The following is a 23683-nucleotide window of genomic DNA, read 5'->3' on the forward strand; positions in this document are numbered from 1 at the left end:
GGGAGGTGCTGCCTGAACAGCAGGAGTACTTCTGTGCCATGTGGGTGACTGAGCACTGGCACAGGCTGCCCAGAGAGGCTGTGGGGTCTCCTCCTTGGAGACCTTCAGAAGCTGCCTGGACGTGGTCCTGGGCAGCCTGATCTGGGTGTCCCTGCTTGGCCAAGGGTTGGACAGGAAGAATGCCAGAGGGCCCTTCATGCTTCAGCCATTCTGTGATTGTGTGGTTCTGCGACAACCCTTTCCTCTCTCCACCTGCCAACACTGCAGCTATGGCTGAGTGGGAGCAGCTCTGGGTGCTTTTGCCCTTTTCTCTGTGCAACAAGTGGTCAGAGAGCTGACCCTGCTCCCAGGGCATGGCACAGCAGCAAGGCCTTAGTACTCTTCTCTATTCAATGTATTTGCGTCTGATAAAAATGCAGATGTACCAAACATTTCCTACAGTAAGCAGTTCCCTTTCATTGGTATATTCTTAAAATTGGATTATACTTTTTACGAGATCTGGAACAGATTTTTATTGTGAACTATCTGTGAAAACATACAAACGATTATCAGTCATAACACTGATAACAGACAAGCAAACAGTGAAATAACTGGTACGACAGGTGATGATCAGGAGCTTAACATAGGGCTTTTGAGCTCCATTTTCCTATAAGTCTAATCAGCTCCACTTCCAAATATAACAAATTGGCAGATATGGAGGAAGCAGTCTGATCACAACATTTGTTTGCCATAATATGCCAGAAATTAGTTTACAAACTTGTCTTCAAAATTACAATAATAACCGTTTCCCAATATCATTTCACATTTGCAAGAGGCTTCAATGCATCTTAATTGATGAAGTCCAAGAGCCCCATAATTTCATCTTGAATATGTGATCGCTTCCCGATAAACACAAAATGCAGGGAAAATAATAGGCCTGGCACGACAGGAGAGTTCGGGAGAGGGGACTCTGACTGATTGTAGCAACACAACACATGACAATCAGGCATCACAGAAACGGGCACAAGACAAGAAATTATGCCGGCAGGCATGTTAGCAGTGTGAAGTTCTTGCAGCCACAGGAATATTTGCTTAATATATTCTGAGACATACCCATACAGAATGCAGTTTTTAGATGACCCTAGATTTCTAGATGATAGCTTTTTTTCCTCTTGTTTATCAAAGATATTCCTCTGTTGCTAAGAATTGCCATGCAACTTCAGCCTGTCAATCCAGCTGAATGTACCTCTCAAAACATGATGACAACATCTTTTATAAGGGAAAGTATTTTGTTATTGTTGTCACAGTCAATGAAGGCTTAATTTGTTTTTCCTTGACTTTTATGCACTATTATCTGTATTATAATAACAGTCATGTACAGTTAAAGATTGGGTTGTATTGTGCCAGTTCTGTATTGTACAGAATAATAAAGAAGAAAGTCCTTGCTTTAGAAATCATTCTCTAACTGGTGAACAAATAAGGCAAATATTAGAGTTAACAAAATAAAATAACAACAAAACACAATTGGGTCACAAATAGACATTTCCTTAATCAATGCCAAACAGGAATGATTTTCTTATAAGCACAGAGAAGATGGATTTTGAGGTAAGATTCAATAAGAACAAAAAACTGAGCAAATCCACACACTTCCTCCCAAAGACAGGTCACTGTGGAGAATTACCCCAAAAGCTACATCACCATTGCTTCCTTTCTGGCTACTTCCTTTTTGCCTCCTGGCATGGAAAAGTGGGCTGGTCAAAGTCTCAGACTTTATGTGTGTGTTAATTACAAGCTAATACGCAAGAAAATGACCAGACCAACTCCATGTGTCTGGTTGCCACACATTTCCTTCTTCCATCTGTCTTGGGTTTGTTTGTTTGTTTGTTTGTTTGTTTTCTGAACTGAGTGCAGTGTAGGAGAATCTGATGTATCGGGTTCTAGTAGCTGTGGTGGGGGTCCTTGCCTATCTCAGCCATGGCAGTGCTTAGGGGGAAGATCAGAAAATCTCCACAACCGAGCAATTACAGGCTTACGAACTAGTCCAAGAGACTTAAGAGTTTCTGGGACCACTCATGAGAGCAGACAAGCTGATTCAATCTCTAAGATTCAGAGGCCTAAAGGGAACCTCACTGGGTTTTAGGTGGGATTTAAATGGTTGGATCTGTGTAGCGCTGCTGTGCTTTACCTTTGTCCCACACCTAGAAACTCTACAAATTTGTCACTTGCACCAGATTTTCCCACATGGTTACTACTCAAGTCTATCTCATTTTCCAGGTGCCAAGTCTGACATATAGGGTCTGACACGTGGAATGAACTGGAACTTCTCAACATACAAATTGCTGTACAGTACTGGGTGTCTCTAAAAGCCAGATCACAGCTCTCTTAAGGTGGATGCCAAACTTACAGGATACTGCTTGATCTTAATCATTTGTTTTATTTTCCGATTGGTAAATGGAGATAAAACCACAAGTGTCACTGTACGTTTCCTTTTGTTTTTACATAAAAATAAAGATTTGGAATGTGCTGGTTAACGGCATTCAAAATGCAGCAATTGAAGGTGGTATTTGAAAATTGAGTGAAATAAGGAGAATGAGAAAGAAATACATACGTAAAACTGTGTACATGTGTACACATATATAAATTACTCCACATTACTAAAAAGACCTATAATTTGCACATTTTGAAAAATATTACTTACTGCTTTCAATAGCTATTAGTACAGATTAAAAATCACCAACCTGTCACAATGAATATTTTAATCTCTTAATATATTTTTTATGAAATCCATACCTTATTGGGATCAGATTCCTCTCAGGGATATGAACCAGCCAAAAAAAATGATAACTTCACAAAGTTTTACATCAGTTTTTTACTACATGCCTTATATTAAAAATTGAAATTCAATAATAATAATAATAATAAAATCACATTAAAATTCTATGATGCTGTAAGGTTTTCCCTTACCATTTTCTAGCCATCCCAGGGAAGAAAACCACATGTATATAAGACCTGAAAAACCATCACTACAGAATAAACATTCTTGCTAAATTAGACCAGAATGGGCCTCAACACATCAATTAGCACTTTACTTTTGGCTATGTAGAACTGCTTCTAAAGGGATTTTCTTGTTTGAAAACTACAGGGGCCCTTTTACAAGCACTACCACACTGTAAAATTTTCCTCTGTTTCCACCACAGTGACCACCTATCCTTCCATCTGTAAAACATTAATTGTTGCTTGTAGTGTTGAACTGCCATCTGCACCCGCTATTCAAAACTAACAAATACAAAAAATATTACACATGCCCCACATTTACGTAGGCTCATTCTACTTTTCAACCTTGGCCACCTTGACAACACCATTACTAATAGGCTCTATAGGTATATTTGTAAGGTTAAAAGCTTGAATTATTGTACTGTCATCATTATAATTCACCAAAGATGTTTGAAATAAATCATGGAGCAGATGCCATCATTCACTTTTATGTATGTTAAATTGCAGTGTAACTCAGGGCTTTTCAGCAGGTTAGGCAAAATTGGATTTTGATGTCCAAGACCCAGGGCTGATAAGCTGTTTCTGCCCCAGCAGGCAGTTGGGTTAAAGCTGACAAGTACAAGAGCACTTGAAGAAATGGGTGAAGGTGTTCAAGGTGATGCGGCTGGATTGCACTACACCCAAACGAGGCCAATTTAAGTATTTTCAGCATTTCTTGTTCCTCCACCCTCGGGTCACTGTCTGCCTCAGCCATGTAAGTGTGGGGAATCTTCCTTCTCAGCAGGTGGACACAGTTCCCTGTTGGGTCAGCAACAGTTAATATCTTTGCCACTTGAATGAATAAAGCTTAAGCCCTTTGTCTAAGACACATACGATAGTCTTTTTTTTTTTTTTTTTTGTAGAAATGGTCAACTTTTGGCCATAAATACATTTAAGTGGTAATTAAACAAACATCTTGACAGACAAACTTTGAAAGTTTTGTGGTTGCTATAGCTTTGTTACATGTATTTGGCAGAGGGGAGTATCTTAAAATTAAACTCAAATGTAAACTTTCTTGACCAATGTCAGTTTGGCACCAACTCACTATTTAATTGACTGTTAACAAATTCTCCAAGATATGACTGCTATACAGATATTTTATCTTCCTGTTAATTGGTAATTATGCATTGGCAGGAAAAACAGTGTTTCTTTCCAATTATTCCAGAACTCAGTGATTATTTAAACTTTGCTAATTAGCAGCGGAGGGTTGGTACAACTTCTGGGCAAATTGTATTTGATAATCCCTATTAAAATATACATGGCAGTAGTTGACTTGTAACAAACTAGAAAAAAAAAAAAAAAGTGGCAGTTCAAAGGGTATTAGATACAGCACAAGGCAAATGGGGGCCTATTAAAATTTCCCCAACTGTTCTAATGAGAATGCCGAGGGTCATTTCTTCCTAGTTTACCATCTGTTTGGTTTCTGGCAAATATCTCTGGTGTGAAGGGAGGGTCCTGGAGCCCATTTGGCTTGTCACAAAGTAAACCAGGGATCCACAGCAATTTTAGTAAGTTATAGAACTGCACTTCAAGAGCAGTCGTATATACATAGCTGAAAACTTTTTCTCAAGAGCTGGCATTTGCTGATTATTCCTTACTTTTTAAGGCTGTGAGCAAGCATGGAGAGGCAAAGACTGAGTGGGAGGGAGCAGCTTTGTAGGCTCACCTAACAATAAAAATCCAACAGTTGGCCTTTTTCCATCTTAAAATGTCAGCGGGGGATATTTTCTTTTATCTGTCACAATCTGCAAGCAAAACATTGCCCCAGAACCAACAGTGTTTAAGCACGAAATGATGCCAAAACTGAGCCTCTGGAGGCTTCAAACCACATGCCCAGTGCAGGAGCAGGGGGAGCACGTGGGCTCCTCTGACGTCTCCAGTGCTCAGTCTGGACCAAGGTACCACCTGCACAACCAGAGCACATCCCACTGTACCTTCTTGGAGATGGCACTCTGGTGCCCGTCTACTACTTGGGCACCTTCTTTGCCCTTCTTCCTCCAGGGATGAGATCAGAAGCACCATCAATGACTCCCACCTGCAGTAACCCTGCCCTAAGACTACAAGTGACCTGCAAACCTGATCACAAAGATCCTTCAGCCATAAATTTAAAGGGGTTTTGGTTTTAGTCTGGAATGAAAATATGCATGTAATCAAAACATTGAGCAGGGGATTATGCGAAGATTGTCTTAATTCTGTCAAAAGGGAATAGAGTAATTTAAAAGAGCATAAGACAGAATGTAATGCCAAGAAATTATTTCTGATGATTGCTCTTTCCAGGCATTTTTCTAGGAAATTTATTACTCACCATACTTTAAGTAATATTTGTAACTATTTATTTTATTTTATTTTATTTTATTTTATTTTATTTTATTTTATTTTATTTTATTTTTTAAATCTCAGAGACTCAATGTATTACTTACAGGAATGGCGACAACTTTCATAATATACAAACAAAGAACTGCAAAACAGGAAAACTTCACAATGATCTTTGAAAGGATGATCTTTCATATACTCTTTTAAAAGATGACCTATTTTGTTTGATGACCATTTTGTTTGTTTGTTTGTTTTGTTTTCTAGAATATGCAATTCCCCTGTTCAGGCACTAAAATGTTTCCAGATAACATCACTCTCATAGTCTCTTACAAAGTAGCTCACAGAGACCTAAAATAGTAGCTCACAAGATCTAAAATTCACCAGGAGTTTATAACCTCACTGTAGAAAGGAGACATCTGTTTTAAAAGATAGTAACTTACAAGTTGTATAAACCTACACAGAAAACATACCCCAATTTTTTTTTTAGTCGATTAGGCTGGTAGTGACACTTCCCAGTGCAGGGAGAGCTTTGGATCCACTGTCTCTACCATAAATAACAGAACCTATATACTTTCTAAAGGGCCTTTTAAATTTAGGTTAAAAGGCTAAAGTATATGTGAGCATTATCATAAAATTGCTTGTTTATTCTGTGCTCATTAAAATATAAACATTAGTGTAATGATTAACTATGATTTTACAGAAAATTAGATAATTTTTTTTAGTGTAACTGTGGCTTATATTTTCTGTAATGAGGACAGACTCAGGTTCTCAGCACACAGTGCTCCTTATCGCTGCTAAGGGATTATGCTCTAATCTTCTCCTTTAATTGCATAAATGATATTGCATTTCTTGCTTTCAAGTCCATATAGTTGTGGAGGAGCTGAACTGCTTTCTCATACTTATGACTATGTATCAGTCCCCCTACCACTCCCCAGCACCACTGAACCTCAATTTCATTTGGAAGCCATCGTTCCATTCAAACCCCATCACTGCATTTGAAGGTTCCAAATGTGTTTTGTGGTACTACTCAATGCCGCTCTTTTATTATATTTTTGGAAGAAGTCTAGCAGTGAGAGCCCCCAAATGACCATATGGACATCCTGGCCATGTGGGAGAGTAGCCCTAGTGGGCTGATAAACCCCAGAGTGCAACTAGCAAATGCCACAAGATGTAGAAAAGAAACAAACAGCAGCAAGGGCTCTCAGAGTCAAAAGCAAGAGAAAAGCAAGGACACACAGGGATGGAGAGATCCTTCATGAGTCCAAAGTGTGCCGAGAGAGAGAGACGGGGTGTTAATGATATGGCTTGAAAAAGAGGGAGACGACAAGCAAGAATGAAGCTTTAAGGGCAATACTGAAGGAAGTGGAAAGGAGTCTCAGATACACATCCCACAGGTTCAGACATGAGAGTGGAAACAATACTGGAGAGATGCAATTCAGGATATCTGTTGCTTCAAAGGGATCTTACAAAGAAAACGACACTGTCTAAAAGTTAGATTTGGGGACAATTTCTTTTCTAGGGACCATCACAATTTGTTTGATGAGGTTTCCACTATACATTTATGCTTTATCCCTGTTCTAATTTCAGATTTACAGATTTAGTTTTACTTTAGCTGAATCCAGACAATGGTTCAGCCTGGGACAAAAGATGAATAAATAAGATGACTATTAATTTTATTCCCAAAAGCTGACTCATATCTCCCTCCAGGAGTTGTTAAAAAGTTTTCCAAATAAATATTTCAGCAAGTTTCATGTTGGTATAATCCCACAGGAAAAAAACAAACAAACAAACAAAAAACATGAACTATTTCTTTGGCTGCACAATATATACTAAAAAGAAAGAATTCATAACCCTTGTAATTAAACCTGCTAGTACTATCATTTTATCTGTTTTCTTCAAAGTTCTTGACATGGTTAACTAACTGCGGTAACTGACAGTGATTGTGTGTCTATCAAGTGATTTCCTAAATTAGGTAATTAAAAGACAATTGTAGCCACAATACAGTAACTTATGGCACAAAAGACAGGTTTGTGTATGTTGGGAAGAATTCATAGAGTTGGGGCAGACTAGAAGATTATGATAATCTAGCATGACCTCCTGTGTAATGCAGACAAGAGTATTTCAGTGGTAATATTACAAGGGAGGAAAAATATTCTTCCCTGCTCTGTAAGTAACTACTATCAACCGAATTTCAGAATATTGTTATGCTTGTTTTTTTAAAGAACCATCTTTGTCTACCCACCCACTCTATGCTAAAACCACACAAATCTTTGATTTGTCTCTAAACCTTACACAGTTCTCAACATTTAAAAAAAGATTAATTCCAGCAAGCTGAATCTACTGTGAACATCCCAATCACTTGCTGGAAAGGAGGAGCAGCTTCTTTGCTAATTAGAAATGATGACACAACAGATGGATCCAGGCTTTCTTGAAAAAGTGCTTTAAGTTTTCTTCAGAAAATGAAACAATTCCATTTCTACCTGCTAAGATATTAAATTATACATTACATACTGTAGAGACTACTCTTTCTTTCAACAGCAGACTGTAAATTTAAAATTACAGTTAACTTTTAAAGTACCAAATAGTTTTAAGTGCAGATCAGTCACATGTTAAATGCTTTATGGAAGAGTCCAGCTCTTACTGAAGAGTGGAGAAAGAAGTTTGTGTAATTTTCCATGGTGGGAGCCATCAGTCCCATGCCTGACTGCTTGCACACCACTTTGTCTTTCAGACTTACCCAGCCCATAGTCTTGTATTTTCTTTTGGAACATGTGGAACTGGTTTATTTGTTGGTTATCTTACCAGCAATGGAATGGTCAAAGCAACACCTCCAGAGCTATACAGTGACCTTCAGCAAACTGAAACAGGCTATGTCTTTTTTCCTGTCACTCATCTCAAGGTAGCATAAGGTCTGTCAAAGTGAGAAACCCTGTAACAGCCCCTCTCCACAAATAGAGATACAAATTCGGGAAAAAATGCAGGCCTACTCTGGTAAATGCAGAAAGTTATTTAGGTTCTTAAAATATTTTACTTGCATTCAATTCTTAAATTATTTAAGTGTGATTAAACATGGCACACATGTCTTGCCTGGTGAGTTTTCAGCACAAAGTGAAGATCTCCCCAGTGACATGAACTAAAGACCTATTTTCTGGAAAGATAGGCTTCCCAGCCGTTTGGTCCCCCAGAAATTTCCCACCATTAAGTGTTTTCCTCCTCTTTTACCCTGACAGATCTCACTCAGAGTGGTGGGCAATGAGAAAGAACAGCATTGCTTCTTCCAGAAAAAAAGCATCTTTTTGTTCATTTTATCTTACTCAGTTTGAGGTTAATCACTGGTGCTATTCACAGGAGTAGAGCTATTCTCAAGGTATTCCTCAACTCACATTTTTAAATAATGTGTTATTTATAACATGAGCTCACTTACATTACACTATTTCATTTATGACCAAGTATACCACTGCTGTATGACGCTCGCAGGCCCAAGAAAGTTTCATATGCATTATGACAGAGTTAATTAAAAGAAAACATGATCACCACCAGGTATCACCATGGTATCATAGAGATAATATTTTGGTTTTTGGAAGATTATTTGTAAAAATATAAAAAATACTGCCTTATAACAACCTGATGAACATATAGTGGTAAATTACTTGCAGAAATGTGGAAGGTAGTTTTCAAAAGTGCTTGTCCTTAATGCAGTTGGCTTCGCTTCTGCCACTGAATGCAACGGCAGAACCTGAAGCATATAAAAGTTTCACAAAAACCTTTCCTACTGCTTGTACTACAACTCTGTTTTTTCCCACATGGAAAATAATTGGTTATATAAAATACATTGGCCAGTATTCCAGTTTTAAGGAAGATACTATTGTTAAGTGGATTGAAAAAGTAGGTTGACATTAAGTTCAAAGGAATCAGCTTTTTAGTCCAAGAAGAATTAAATGCTTGGAGTTAAATGTTTCAGTTTATACCAAATGTCACCCAATTTATAAAAGGCTGCTCTGCCCAGATCAGCTGCTGAGGTTTTTCTTCTTTTAAAATTCATATAATTCGGTATACCAAAAATCAGTATACAGGGCTGACCAAAGACAGAGAAAGTGGAGGAAGGAATGCAAGCTGCCTAAAAACTGCCACTGCCTTATCTCATTGACTCCCACTGACTTTCATGTGTTGTTGATTACTGAGTCTAACTCATAGTGTAAATAACCATGTTGTTATTGATGTTCTCTCACCAAGCACTGGACCGAGTATTAATTAGCCTGGGTTGCAGAACATGAATTACACCAGACTTACCAAATCCAAAAGCACTGGAACCACCAACACTCTGGGAAGCCTGAACACTGGTAGAGGTGTATAGGCCAGTCACCAGTAAGCCATCAAAGAAGGTACTTGTTGAAATAGTCACTGAAATGAGAGAAATAAAATGTGTAATTATTTACAAGCAGTATTTAAAACCCTACACACATTCTGTGAACAGACTTGCCATTGAACTAGATCCCAGCTACACCTTCTGTACAACAAATTTGGCTAATTCCCCAATACTTATAACACTTCAGCGACTTTAAATTGGCTTTCCCATGTAATTTTCCCAAACAACTTGCTCAGCATTCAAGCTGTGAGTGCCAAGTTTCAGTATGCACTTTTGCAACTTCCTCAGGGTTTACTTAAAGAAAATTGACTGTTTTACAAGTAAACAACTTGTGTTTATTGGTGTTTGAGTCAGCTTCTATTCCTAAATGAATCATAAGTCATGTACCAGCAATCATCTACAGCAGGCACCAGACAGAAACTGAGTACTACAACAGGATCTGAAATGAACATGTGAATAGCGGTGGTGGCTATCTCTACTTGGGAAGCTTCCTTTGTTAGCGGTACAAAACTAAGCTATACCATAGAAACTAAATGCATGAATTAATAAAACATAGCACTGGAATATATGGCTTGTAAGTAATTGTCAATACATTAGAATATAGTAAAAGCAATGAAATAACCAGGATTGTTTTGATATTGTTCTTTTGGGATTTAGAGTGCTATTGTTCTTTTGGGATTTAGAGTGCTATGTTACAGTTATCATATGTATTATAGTATTGTACACTTAAGTTATATGAGATATGTAATCTGTCATTACAGATTACATAAATTTAAATAACTCATTAATATATTTTTAAGAGATTCTTAGATATTAACAGTAAAGTAATCATCCAAATAACTTCTACAAGTAGCAATAGAATCTAGGTATTCTTTGTTAAAACTGACTGTTCACAATACCTATTTACTTCTTATAAACACTAATTCTCACATTTTTATTTTGGCATCCTTCAGATTGTATCCCTCTACACACGTTAACAGCTTCAGTGGTTCTGTCTTGGAAGGACCTAAATTATTCAGTGATAGGTTTTTCCCATTATATAAATGCAATATCCTTTATAGCCAGAATGACTTCTCTGACTTCTCTTCAGCAGCACGCAACCTTCCTTGCTTCATAATATCCTATCCATATACCTCTGAAAAATACCATATACCTCTAAAAAAAAAGTAGTTAGCTTTACAATTAGGTAAATTTTATTCTCTTTCTCCCCTGAACTTTTTCATCCTTTTCAATGTTATTTGTTGCAAATCTTTACCTATATTTATTTAAATGTGGACAAAACTACAAACTACATTGTAAATCTATGTCCTACTAAATAGGATATATATATATATATTTTAACTGTATAAATTAACAAGGGCAAAGAACCTGAAAGGAGATCAAAACAAAAACACAAAAACATTTCCCTGCTGAAGAAGAGTCCAATAATTTGTAGTTTGGTATACTGAGTTACCACCCTGGTTCTGCTTTTATACTTTAATCCCTTAACACACAGAGATCAGTACTTAACAAGATTGCTGATAAAGTCTGACCTCTCTTTACTTCATGTTCCTCCTCCCCAAATTCTTTTATCTTGCTGGAACGTCATGACTGGCCAAGGAACTGAACAGTGCTGTGAGGTAACTCCAAGTACATTTACTGGTGAGGTACATGCAGCGATGTAACATTAATTTTTATTTTTTAAATCCAAACAGTCATTTAATGTGTCATTCAGGCTACATTGGCTAAAACTTACTAAGAAATATCTAAAGAACATGCAAACATTGACAGTGGCTTAATTTGCTCTGAGGGGCAATATATACCATATTTAATTTATTCTTCAACACTTAGTATTTAATTAACTTCCTTTCTTTGATTATTTGATAGTATACTCAATATACTGCATCCAAATTTTCTGCTCCCAAGACTCCAAATCTCTGTGTTTTACAATAGACATTTCCCCTGAATGCAGACTGCAGGTTCAGAGCCATATACTCAATTTTTAAGTGGCCACTTCTAAGATATGTCTTAAAAGAACAGCAAAAGGGCCTAGACTTTTAGAAAATAAAAGAAGTATTATAGAGGGAAGGAGAAAATCAAACAAGCAAATAATGAGTTCTTCTTCTTTTGATGATGAAGTGGTGAATAACACAGAACCTTTTCTTCCCTTTGTGCTTTTATAGCAACAAAAAAGCAAAACATATGTTGAAAAAATATGCCTATGCGTTATTTTTGAAGACTTGGCAAAACAGTCAGTGAAAAGCATTCATAGAAGGGCACTGGGCCAGTACTTCACTGCCATTTTGTTTCCCTGTGGGGAAGCATCTTATTCTGTACTGAATAGGATATAATGCAAAACCCTACTGTGAACAGGTGACCAGTTTCTCTCTGGGAAAGAAGTGATATTTTACAATGCCTGTATTTGATTTTGGACATATTTGTGTGATTGTCAACCCTCATTTTACATGAGCATGTAATAGGTCAATTTTTATTGTTGAAAAATTTCCAACACAGTATGGCTCCCTCATTAAGCCTCTGGGAAACTGCACAACGCCTCTAGCACGTTTTTTAAAAACAGAGCACTAGGCTGTTATTATACACGTGTCATACATTTCAGAATAATTTCATAGTTCTTCAAGAGGAAAAAAATTAATCATGACATTCTCAGTGATGACTTTTTTCTCTATCCAGTGGTGAAATATATCAGATTCCCATAAAATGAAAGAAAAGACACACCATGCCAAGTGCTAAAGACCAAGACCAGCAACAGGACCATGGCTTTATTTTGGGCTAGGGCTTGTTCCTGAGGGCTCTCAGCTTCCCCTTCCAAGATCAACAAAAATATTCTTCTGAGATCCCCTCCATCAGGCTTTGTTTCTGCCTCTACCTTGGCTCATGCTGTGTGCAGTTGATGCCAAATATCTGGCTCTTCAAGAGCACGGAATGATGCTGAGGCCCACCTGGACCACAGACAACACCTGGAGGGGCACAGCTGCACCAGGCACCCGGCACTTGGTGGCAAGGGGGGCCTGGTGCAGACCCAGCACCCACCTTGTAGCACCTGGTGGGCCACACAGCTTCCACAACATCAAACGGGACTCCTGAAACAATTGCATGAAGTAGCACTTTGAAAGGGGATGGCAGAAAGGAGAATGAGGAGTCCCTGTGCCATCCTCCACAACACCCTCCTTAGGAAGAGAATTTGGGTGAGCACAGATGTGAGGAGCCCTCCCCAACCCCGAGGACTGCCCAGGTGAGCAACAGGGACATCAGCATTTCCACCCCATCCTGGCTGCTGCCCTGGGGTGAGTGGAGAGCCCTGGCTCATTTCTCTCACCCAGTGGTCTTGGAAGGGGAAGGCAGCTTGCGAGAGAGCAGGGTGCCCATGACACAGACATATGTAGGGAGCCCTTGGCTGCCCCGAAATAACCCAGTGACAAGAACTGAGAATATCTTTCTGGGAATGGCATACTCAAGGCTCTGATCATTTGCATACTGCAAATATTAGAGGCAATGTTGGTAACTGCTACTTTAACAGTTGCCCAATATTTCCCATTGTAAGCCTCTATTTTCAGATCCTTAGATCTTTGCCAAGTTTTACTCTCTTGGTTGTTTTTTTTTTTTTTTTTTTTTTAATTATTTTATTTTTCATGATAAGTGTGTGCTTCACGCTGATTGAATTATTTGAAGAAGAAAATTCATTCAAACACTTCATTCATTTCTGAGATGAGGTTAGAGGGAAAGATTGCATTGCCCCAGCAAAAATTTTCCAGTGTTCTTCACTTTCATCAGTTCCTTCGCTCCAAAGGAACTGAAATTTCAAAAGGGTATGGCTTTGGTGTAAGAGATATCCTCCAAGCTTGGACAAATTATAAACACATGGAAAAATTCAGAGTTCACACACGTTCAATGAAGGCATTTTCATTTTTAGCATCTAAATATTTCTGGAGATTCTGTCCTCTCTTAACACTCTCAGAGTGCTTGGTGATTTGGGTACTGACTCAGAGCTTGTTGAAAAAAATTCTGTGAAATATATTTCGGTCTGGTTACCCTGCTTTGTAGGAGCAGAAGTGCTTGGTGGAGATTTCAGTTCCAATGATCTTTTTTATCTGGGAAGTTTCTCAGTGTTTTAAAGCAGAAAGTGATGTCAGCTGGTTGGAAAGAAAGGGCAAAAATGAAGGATCTTAAACAAAAGTCTAAGCCTTGTGAAAAAAAAAAATAAATAAATCAATTCAGCAGAATATCATTTCTCAAAAAGCTCAAAAATGTGCAAAATGTCACAAGAATTAAGTTACCCCTAAAGTTGGACCAGCACCATCCCAATAACTTAATGTCAGGAGACATAAAAGCAAATCTTTTTTTCAGGATCTCACAGGAGAACAGTGAGTGAGGTGGGTTGGGGGAGGTAGTGACACTGGGATAAATGCAGTGAATAGGAGAAGAGAGACTTTTTGGAGAAGAACTGGGGAGTGATGGACAAGAAGAGACAATGGCCAGGCAAAGCAGCAGTGAGAAGGTGATGGAAAAGAGGAAATTGCATCTGTAGAAGTGGGCTGGGAATACTGGAGATGTTTAGTACAAGGGATTCAAACAGGACAGGCTCCCCAGGGCAGTGGGCACAGCAGTGGGCCTGCTGGAGTTCAGGAAGTGTTTCAACAACGTTCTTAGACACATGGTCTGATTTTTGGGTGGTTTTGTGTGGAACCAAGAGTTGAACTTGATGATACTTGTGGGTCCCTTCCAGCTCAAGGTATTCTATGATTCTAGAAAAATTTCAGGTCTCAAATTATGCGGATAGGAACATATGGGTTAGGTGGAAAAATTCAGTTTCTTTTGCAAAAACATCCACAAAAACAGCAGTATATCAAGGGAAACAACACAGAAATATCCACCAGTGCCACCTTGCCCTACTCTTTTTTCTGTACAATGGTTGCTGTCATACAACTTTTTTCAGACAATGGCATTTCTGGAAATCGTGAGGTGTGAGGCCCACACCTCAATTTTCCACACACAGACACACACACTCACAATTGTAGAAAACTGCTGAATGCAACTCCCTGAATTCTAAGCACATGCACGCTGCTGTGCTCTCCTAGAGTAATCACAGAGACCAGCCATGCGGGCAGGCTGGCCTGATCCTCCAGGGAGTGGTGAGGTGCTACTTCATTGAGAGCCAGGGGGATGAGGCAGCCAGAGATGCCTCACGCTTCACACAGCAGGTTTCTGCCAAGCCCTGGCCTTGGTGCCTCCTGTGGGACAAGGAGCAGTGGCACCTCCAGCAATGCCGGGGGCTGACACATCTTGAGGAGGAAGCAGGTCAGGAGGAAGAAGGCTGGCAAAGCTGCTGATGCATGTGTACCACAGGTGGAGGTAGCAGCGTAACAGCAGGCTTTGAACTGCAGTCATTTTCAGATATTTCTGAGAAGCTTGGCCTATGAACATCATGTTCAATGCCTTTTCAGTGTTACATGCTACACATGACATTTACTGCCATAGAAATCTATTAATCTGTTTAAGTACTTGCATAAAATTTGCCTTATGTTCTCCTGAGGGACCAATTTACTCTCCTAAAATGTAGCTGTGTTATGATTGATACTCAAAATGCTTAAAATACAGACAATGTATCTAAGCTCTAAAGACATAAAAACTGCTCGATGGACAAAGCAGATCATCCCAGGAGATACATGGCACTGACGGGTCTTACTGGATGTTTGTTCTTTAGCATCGGCTAAATGTCAGTAAGAGGGCTGATACATGCAGAAATTCTACTGAACTTGCAGCTGCTATTGTTGACAGTAAGTTTAAAAAGGACTAGATATAGAGATGCAGATATGACGTGGGAAACAGCAGGAGTGGAGACTTAACAGAGTTCAAGAAAGTATTAATAAAGACAAGAATCTTTGAAGCCCCATAACTGTTTATGTAAGTCAAGTCACATAGCCTCAGTGTAAAACTGCAGTTTTCTAGACCATGAAGAAAACAGAAAAGAAGTTTGAAATGAGAAATGGGATCACTGCAGACAGCAAACCTCTGAAAATGAGACTTTCTTGCATTAAAGCAAGGACAGGCAGTTTTTAAGGTTCTTCTAAAGGTCAAAGCCAGTTCCTTATAATACTGCAATACTGCATCACAGCACACCTGGGCCATGGTTGGAAACTTTCCTCTTAGACAATAAATTACTTATACTGAGGCCATTCTTTCCTTCTTTTTCTTTTTTTTTTTTTTTTTCCTTGACTCCCCCAAAAATATATCAGTTGTGCAATGGCACCAGTCAGAGAGGCTGCTCTTCCTCTACGATGCCACGACTTTCACAGGCAACTACAAAAGAAATGGAGACTGACAGCAAATCCAGCAAAGTCTGTCAATGTCACACTGTGTTTAGCACCAAGCAGAGATTAACACTCCCTAAAGCATTCAGCAGTGGGAATGCAATCTGGAGACAGTGTACATGGGATTACCCCAGCTCGCACGCTTGCATGCAAACACACTAACTCACTTTTTCACCTCAAAAGATGAAGAACAACCAACTCATGAGCAAATTGGAAGATTCACCTAGGAGACCAGCAGAGACACTCCATCCTCCAAATCTCATTTTCTACTCCCTCATCTGCAGATATCACGTGTGGTTCAACCCTATCGATGACATTCCTATAGGATCCAGGCAGACAACATGCCAGGAGAATGAATGACAACGGGGACACCAAAGCTAACACACCTTCTCCAGTCACCACTCCCAAAAAACATCTCTCTGTCAAGCATTTAGAGTAAGTCACAGCCATTGTCACACTTCCTTAAAAACACCTGGTATAGCGTGTGCTACCACCTCATGCCAGGATTGTCACCTACTGCTGCATGTTCTCCTTGCAGATGAGAAAAGCACCAGCTCGTTGCAGTAAGCAGAGTGGAGACATCTCTGCCATGAACACATTCCCACCACAGCACCAGGACTGGCCCATGGTCAGGCAGTAGGGCTGCCCCTGGCATGGGAGCAGCAGCCCAGTGGGCACAGTGTGCTCTGGCTGGAGTGTGTGCTGCTGGCTCCCTGCCTCTTGCCACCTCTGGGCAATTCCACATCAACACAAGCCTCTTGAAAGCCTGCACTGTGCCCCCTCTGTTCTGAATTTTGCCTTTCTGGTTTGCTCACCATGGGTCTGAAAGTAAATACGAGATACCAAACACAGGCTCAAGTGTAAACCCATCCCACAATGTAGAGGGCATAAAAACTACCAAGCCCATTCCTTAAAATACCAGACCACTCTCTGAAATGTCAACTACAGATGAAGTGGCTAGGAAGAAGACAATAAGCTCTGATGCCTTATTCAAAAGCACACTGTTTAGACACCGCCATGACAAGTAATCTATAAATACACAGGTAGTTTTAGTGGTATTCATTCAAAAGAATGTGTGGATAAATACATTTGTAAATTAATCGTGGAGCATCCATTGTTATGTGAATTCAGAAAGTGTATACACTTAATTGCACACAGAACTGTATTAGTAGAAAAGGAGAAATTTTGAAGAAAGAGTGACAGATATGTTGACATCATACTAACCTTTACTTCACAGAAATACTTTTCTTTTGAAAGAAAGCAAAATCTAGGAACTCACAATTATGCAACAATTTCAAATACAAATGCCAGACAGATACCTAAGAGCTGTGTGAGTCACAGATCTATACCTCATCCAGCAAAAACAAAAGCAGAATAAAGCCATGGGATTCTTACTCATACTGGTTTTGATTTTCACCAGGGAGGAGGGGAATGCAAAAAAGAAAGTTATTTTGCCATGGTTAATACACAAGCGTAGGTGAGGGATGGCATTCTTACAAATGAAAATGTTCTCACTTAAGTGGTTTTCCAAGCCCCTACCAACATAGTAAGCTCACACCAGTGAACTTTCCTTGAAGGTGGACTAATGGCATGTTGAACTGCACTATCACTAACCTGCGATGCCTTCGTCAACAGCTACACTTACCAATAGGTTTTGGGAGGAGGGAAGAAAATTGCACAGGTTTTGGACTTTATCCTAGACAGCTTATACTCAAACTAAGTATTGCTTTGCATTATGTTACTGGTTTCAATGGTTCTGCCCAGTGCTCCATCAAATCTCTTTGTCTCGATTCCTTTCCTAAATTGGTAATAAGCAACAGAGAACTGAAAATAGATTGCAGATGTGTGGCAAGATGTCAGTAACATGATATACAGAGACATCATTTGTCAATGATGCAAGGAGAAGCCTATCAGCCTTGTGAAAGAACTATTTGCAGAGACACTACTTATAACATCTTTTTGAAAGTTCCTAACAAGACAGTTCTAATGACATCAGCAGAAATATAAGCAGAGCTTATTCTTATATGCCTAAACTACGAAGGATTGGTCATTTTTTTAAAACAGCTGAGATGCTACAGAGACTGCATCTCACTAAAAGTGAAGAGTTCAATGGCTAGGCCTGTGAAGAGCCTTACAAAATCAGACACAGGAGCCTGATTTCTCATGCATCAAAATCCCTAACTTAAATTTGTGTTACAATAGGTATTAAAGATCTATTTCTGACCATAGCCAGAGCTACCAGGCTGAGCAGCAAGGTAATTCATTCATCTGTCATGAAAAAAGCAAACACAGTGCCATAGTCCAGAGACCTGACAGAGGAGGGATCAGACTGGCCACTGCCATAGCAGCCTGCTTTCTAACCAGCAAATGAGCAATTAAGGCTCTCATCTAGGTGAGAGGATTCAAGCCTGGATTTCCCACCTGAATATCCTAAAATATTTTAAACATCACTGTTTGTGTGGCTCAGCCACTGACCCTCAGCTGCAAGCATTGCATTTTGTATGGGAAAACTGAATATTGACTGACACAGAGAAAGGCTTGCTCTTTATTCCCACGTTTGGGACTGCTTTCTTGGAAGGAAGAGATTGAGATTTCAGTCAGTGGACCAGTGAATATGTGCTACTGCTATATAAAGCTCCTGATAACATCACATCTATTTATGTCACCCCATTTAGCCTGTAAATCTCACCCTAATGTAAATGTTTAAAACAGGCCAGATGAATCACACTTGAGAAATGCCTGTTCCTCTCCAACGACTGCAAAAGGAGCCTCGTCTGTAAAGCTCAACTACAGATGTCATCAATGAAGATGTCCAAACTGAGATGAATCCCACCCAGAGCCACACATAGAGAGTAACTTATTTACCCAATGTCTATTTCAATGTCCAAGTATTGCCCACATGAGTAGGAGCTGAGCAGCATGAGTTGGAATGAAACATCCCAGCACCCAGAGCTCACCCGAGGACACTACAGTCAATGACTGTCTTTATCTTCTTTCCTGTACAATTCCAAATATACCAGTAATGCTTAGCAACTTAGCAAGCACTGTTGTAGTACTGAGAAGCTCCAAAGCACATCAAATGCCTGTTACTCCATCTGATAACTCACAGAGCCCTAAACAGCATTAATGAAGTCTGAGCAGTAAAAACAGTAATCTGGATGTGAAACAAAAACCATTTCACAAAAACATACATCAGCTGTGACTTTAAAAAATGGTGTCTGGCAGAAGTTACCAACAGTCAAAATTCAACTACTGAATGATACTGCATCCCCTAGCCAAAACAAGAACAATTGTCTCAATACTATTCACTGTAGCAACTACTGAGGATGGCCACTTATAATTTTAGTTTGTGAAATACAAAACAAAACATATTATTTGTAAAAATGCATCTCTGTGAAAAAAAAACTATTGTTAATAAAAGTTAGTATCATAGCATAAGAGCCAGCCACATACATTTTAACAGTATGTACATGGTGGTTAGACTTAAACAATTGTGATAGATATTTCACAAGCCATAATATATTATTTCTCTTATCCAAAGCACTGTGAGTGGCTGGGAGGAGTGCCAGGGTCATTCCTAGACCTCACTATCTCCCAGGGGTGAGCCTGGCCTGAGGCTGAGCATGAGCTGCTCCCAGGGGAGGGGTGGATGGAGGCACTGCATCATCCCTGCCACTGGTCATCCCATGCACCCTGTGACCACCCTGCCAGCAGCCTCTGTGGAGCTGAAAATGAAAAAAAGATTCATTTCCCTCAAATTATGAAAACAGCATGATAATTTTAAAATATGTTTGTTTTTAAAATATTATCCTTTACCAAAGGCTTTCCAACTTTCAACCTAAAACTATTTTTCCAGTGGAATTAAGGGAACAGAAGGACAATTCCTCACTGATGGAGTAATGGACACCTAATGATGTCCATGGGAATAGTAACACAAGATTTCAAATGATGCTGGTGTAGGCAAACACCAATGAAATATCCTAATCAAGATAAATCTTGTGGAGATGAAAATACCTTGTGCATAACAAATAACTATGTTGGAACAGTATTGTGCCTTTATTCAGCAACCACCAATCTCCTTATTGAATTTTGAATTCACATTTTGTCATGATTTGATGAAATGTGCCAACGTAAGGTTTCTCTTAAAAAGATTAAACATTATTGTGATTATCTTTTTTTTATTATTTATTTTATTTTACTCTAAGCTTGAGAATATTGACCTCTGTTTTGAAGTCTAACCTTATTTTTCATGCCTTTCAAGTTTATGTGAGGTTGCCTGTTTGATACTCACACATGAAAATTTCATATTGTTGGCTGTTCTCTCAATAAATTATTAAAAAGGTCTGAATATTACTGCAGTGTTCAGATTTTCAGAAGAGTTTAGTAAATCCCTTTATTCTAGTGTCCTCAAAAGAGAAACAACTACTCAAAACACAACTAACATTTGAATTCAAAAAAAAAATAAAACAAAGGCTTGCTTGGAAGAAAGTGAGTATTCTTTGCTTTGGGAATTTATTATAACTTGGTATCTAAAAATTTGCAAGAATTTTTGTCTGAATTTTAGCTAAGGAGACATACCAACAAAAACAAAGCTGTTGAACAAGTTCACCTCAGGCTGAAAGAATACAAATCCTCTTATAGACACATTAATTATGATAAGCAAATATAGTGAAGGGCATAAGTTTGAGTGATTCTGGCTAATTAGGAAATATCCTCAAACTAAAATATACACATGCAGTCTTCTTTCATACTCATCTGTAATATAAAATATAGCCCTAGATAAATATAAGACAATAGCTCTATCCTTTCCTAAGCACCCTGAAAGAAATTCTGTATAGATTGTCTTCTCCAATTATATGTTTTTATAGATTTAAAAATAGTAGAACAGCTTCTTCATTGCCTTAGGACTTTTTTAACTTACTCCGGAAGCATACTGGCATGTTAGAAACAGCCTGCTTAAGGCCCTCTTGCTACTCTTAAAGTGTGTAAATGATATTTATCCAAGTCTTAATATACTACAAAATTATAATGGCTCTTTATAATATTTAATACCTGTTGTCTAGTATCAGTGCAAATGTGACAGTGATTGCAAATCTACTAGAACACTTTTGACAAGTTTCAAATTCATCCAACACTAGTTTTTGGAAAACACTCCAAAGAGCAGAAGTTCGGAATTGCAGAGCATCTTTAGCTGATGTGACGTACAAAAGCTGGGATGCTAAAATTCACTTCAGCTTCAGGTTCCTTTGAGGCACCCTGAGGAAAACACAGAAAGGTAGCAAGTATAATGCAGGCCATGTGGCAAGCTCTGCCCTGGTGGACTGGCAGGCAAGGGCCAGGGGACACCCTGCAGTATCACAAAAGGCACTACACATGTATTTAGGGAACTGAATTGTCTCACTGGGCTGGCCAAAAGTCCCATCCAGCCTAGTTGTCCTGACCTCAGCCAGCTGCATATGCTTTGGAAGGAATACAAGAACCTGGACAAACAGAGAACTAGCCCTGCGTCCTTTCCACATGTGCTCCCACCCATAGGTATGCTGTCTTGCAACATGTAATAGTTGCCAAGGAACTGTTGAATTTTAAATATTTAAATAACTATAAACTTTACAACTACATTTGTAACTATATTGTTATTTTTTAGATTCTTTTATAACTATAAACTTTACAACTACATAAATATTTAAATATTTAAATAACTACAAACTTTAAACATTTAAATAACTATATTCGTACTTTTACAGCTTCAGGTGGCAAATATCTCCATGGTTAGTAATTCATTTCCATGCATCACACAACTAAAAAAATGGACCTGGGGATATTGGTGAATAGCTGGCTGAATATGAGGCATTGGTGTTCTCAGGTGACCAAGAAGGCCACCAGCATCCTGGCTTGTATCAGAAATAGTGTGGCCAGCAGGACCAGGGTAGTGTTTGTCCCCAGGTACTCAGCTCTGGTGAGGCTGCACCTCGAGTATTGTGTTCACTGTTGGGCCCCTCACTACCAGAAGGACATCAAGGTGCTGGAGCTTGTCCAGGGAAGGGCAGTGAATCTGGAAAAGGGTCTACAGAACAAGTCTTTGAGAAGTGGCTGAGGGAACTGGTGTTGCTTAGCCTGGAGAAAAGGAGGCTCAGTGGGGACCTCATTGTACTGTACAATTACCTCAAAGGAGTCTGTAGTAAGGTGGGTGTCGGTGTCTTCTTCCAAGCACCAAGTGATAAAATGAGGGGAAAAGGCCTTATCTTACACCAGGGTAGGTTTAGGTTGGATATTGGGAAAAATTTATTCACTGAGAGAGCTGAGGCATTGGAACAGGCTGCCCAGGGAAGTGGTTGAGTCACCATCCCTGAAGGTCTTCAAAAGGCATGCAGATGTGGTGCTGAAGGACATGGTTTAATGGTGGACTTGACAATGCTATATTGAAGGTTGAACTAGATGATCTTAGAGGTCTTTTCCAACCTAAATGATTCTATGATTCTATCAGATGTTTTCCCTTTATTTTTTAAGGTCTCTGTTCTTTACATTTTTCCAGTAAGAACAAAATGTTTTTTAATATTAGCATTTAACATTTATCTTAATAGACCAATGAACTTTAACAGATCTTCCACATCTTCCTTAACCATCTCTTTTCCCAACTTGATTAAACTCACTTCATTACATTCCCATTACACAAGAAGCTGTCCCCTCTCTCATCATGTAATTTTACTTTGGGTTTTCCAGGCAGAGGGAAACAGATATGCCCATACCATCAAAATCTAGGAGTATCATTGCATTGCACACAAAGTGGTGAAATGATGCTGGTTGGTTTTGTCTTTATTTCTTTGCTCATAATTCCTAAGGTTTGATATGACTTTATTTTATTTTATTTTTTTTTAATCTTGTGCTCAGTACTGAGGTGGTATGTTTGGACATCCACTTCCAAGATCCCATCCCAAATGTTTATCATTAATTTTCTCTGTGCCCTCCCCATTTTAACAGTATCAGTGAGCCTTATATTTGGCTGCCCTGAAGAGTGTGGTATATAATGTTTGTACCTTGCTACTAAAGCCCCACAATCACTTTGACCATGTTTAACTTCATCAGGCCATGACAATGACAGTTCTTTCTCATCAGCCTCATTCCTCCCTCCCCACACTGGATTCCTTGCGTGAAATAATTCAAGCGAAAGCTGGCATACTGTTATAATTAGATTGTCAACAAGAGTGAGCGATAATGTTTCTGACTCCATTTATCTTTAATTTATGTGTGCTTATCTTCCTTAAAACAGAGTAAAGACTGAATCACACTGAGATTTGCTGAGAACCATGAGCAGAAGGAGTGGGACCAAAATATATGATGCTGATTATGGGAACAGGACACAAGAGTTTAAAAATGTGATTTAATTTTGTATGTATGATTCATGAAACAAAATAATTCTGTTTAAGCTCAGTCCTCCATTTAGTAGGTGCAGAATGTTATTTGAGGAGGACAAATAAAAGTTGGACAACACCATCTCCCCCTATAAAATGGAACAACACTATAAAATAGCCTAGAGGTTGATTGACATTTTAAGTTAAAGTAGACACACTGGAGCAAATGGGGATTCATAAGGGAAAAGCTATAGTGTGGCTTATACTAAATATACAGTGGTATTTATACTGAATTTTGGCGTACGAATGATGACTGGACTGTGACAAATGGTTAT

The 23683-nt window shown here is 38.9% G+C and overlaps 1 protein-coding gene across 2 annotated transcripts in view; it reads right to left on the reverse strand.

Moving 5' to 3' along the window:
* Positions 1–23683, reverse strand: part of RELN (reelin) — a 286617-nt gene that overhangs the window by 231723 nt on the left and 31211 nt on the right. For both annotated transcript variants that reach the window (XM_032192390.1, XM_032192399.1), the window contains exon 2: positions 9616–9726. In XM_032192390.1, the coding sequence (XP_032048281.1) occupies positions 9616–9726 (111 nt within the window). The remainder of the gene's footprint in view (positions 1–9615; positions 9727–23683) is intronic.

Source organism: Aythya fuligula, chromosome 1 (assembly GCF_009819795.1).
Source record: "Aythya fuligula isolate bAytFul2 chromosome 1, bAytFul2.pri, whole genome shotgun sequence".
Lineage (NCBI taxonomy): Eukaryota > Metazoa > Chordata > Aves > Anseriformes > Anatidae > Aythya > Aythya fuligula.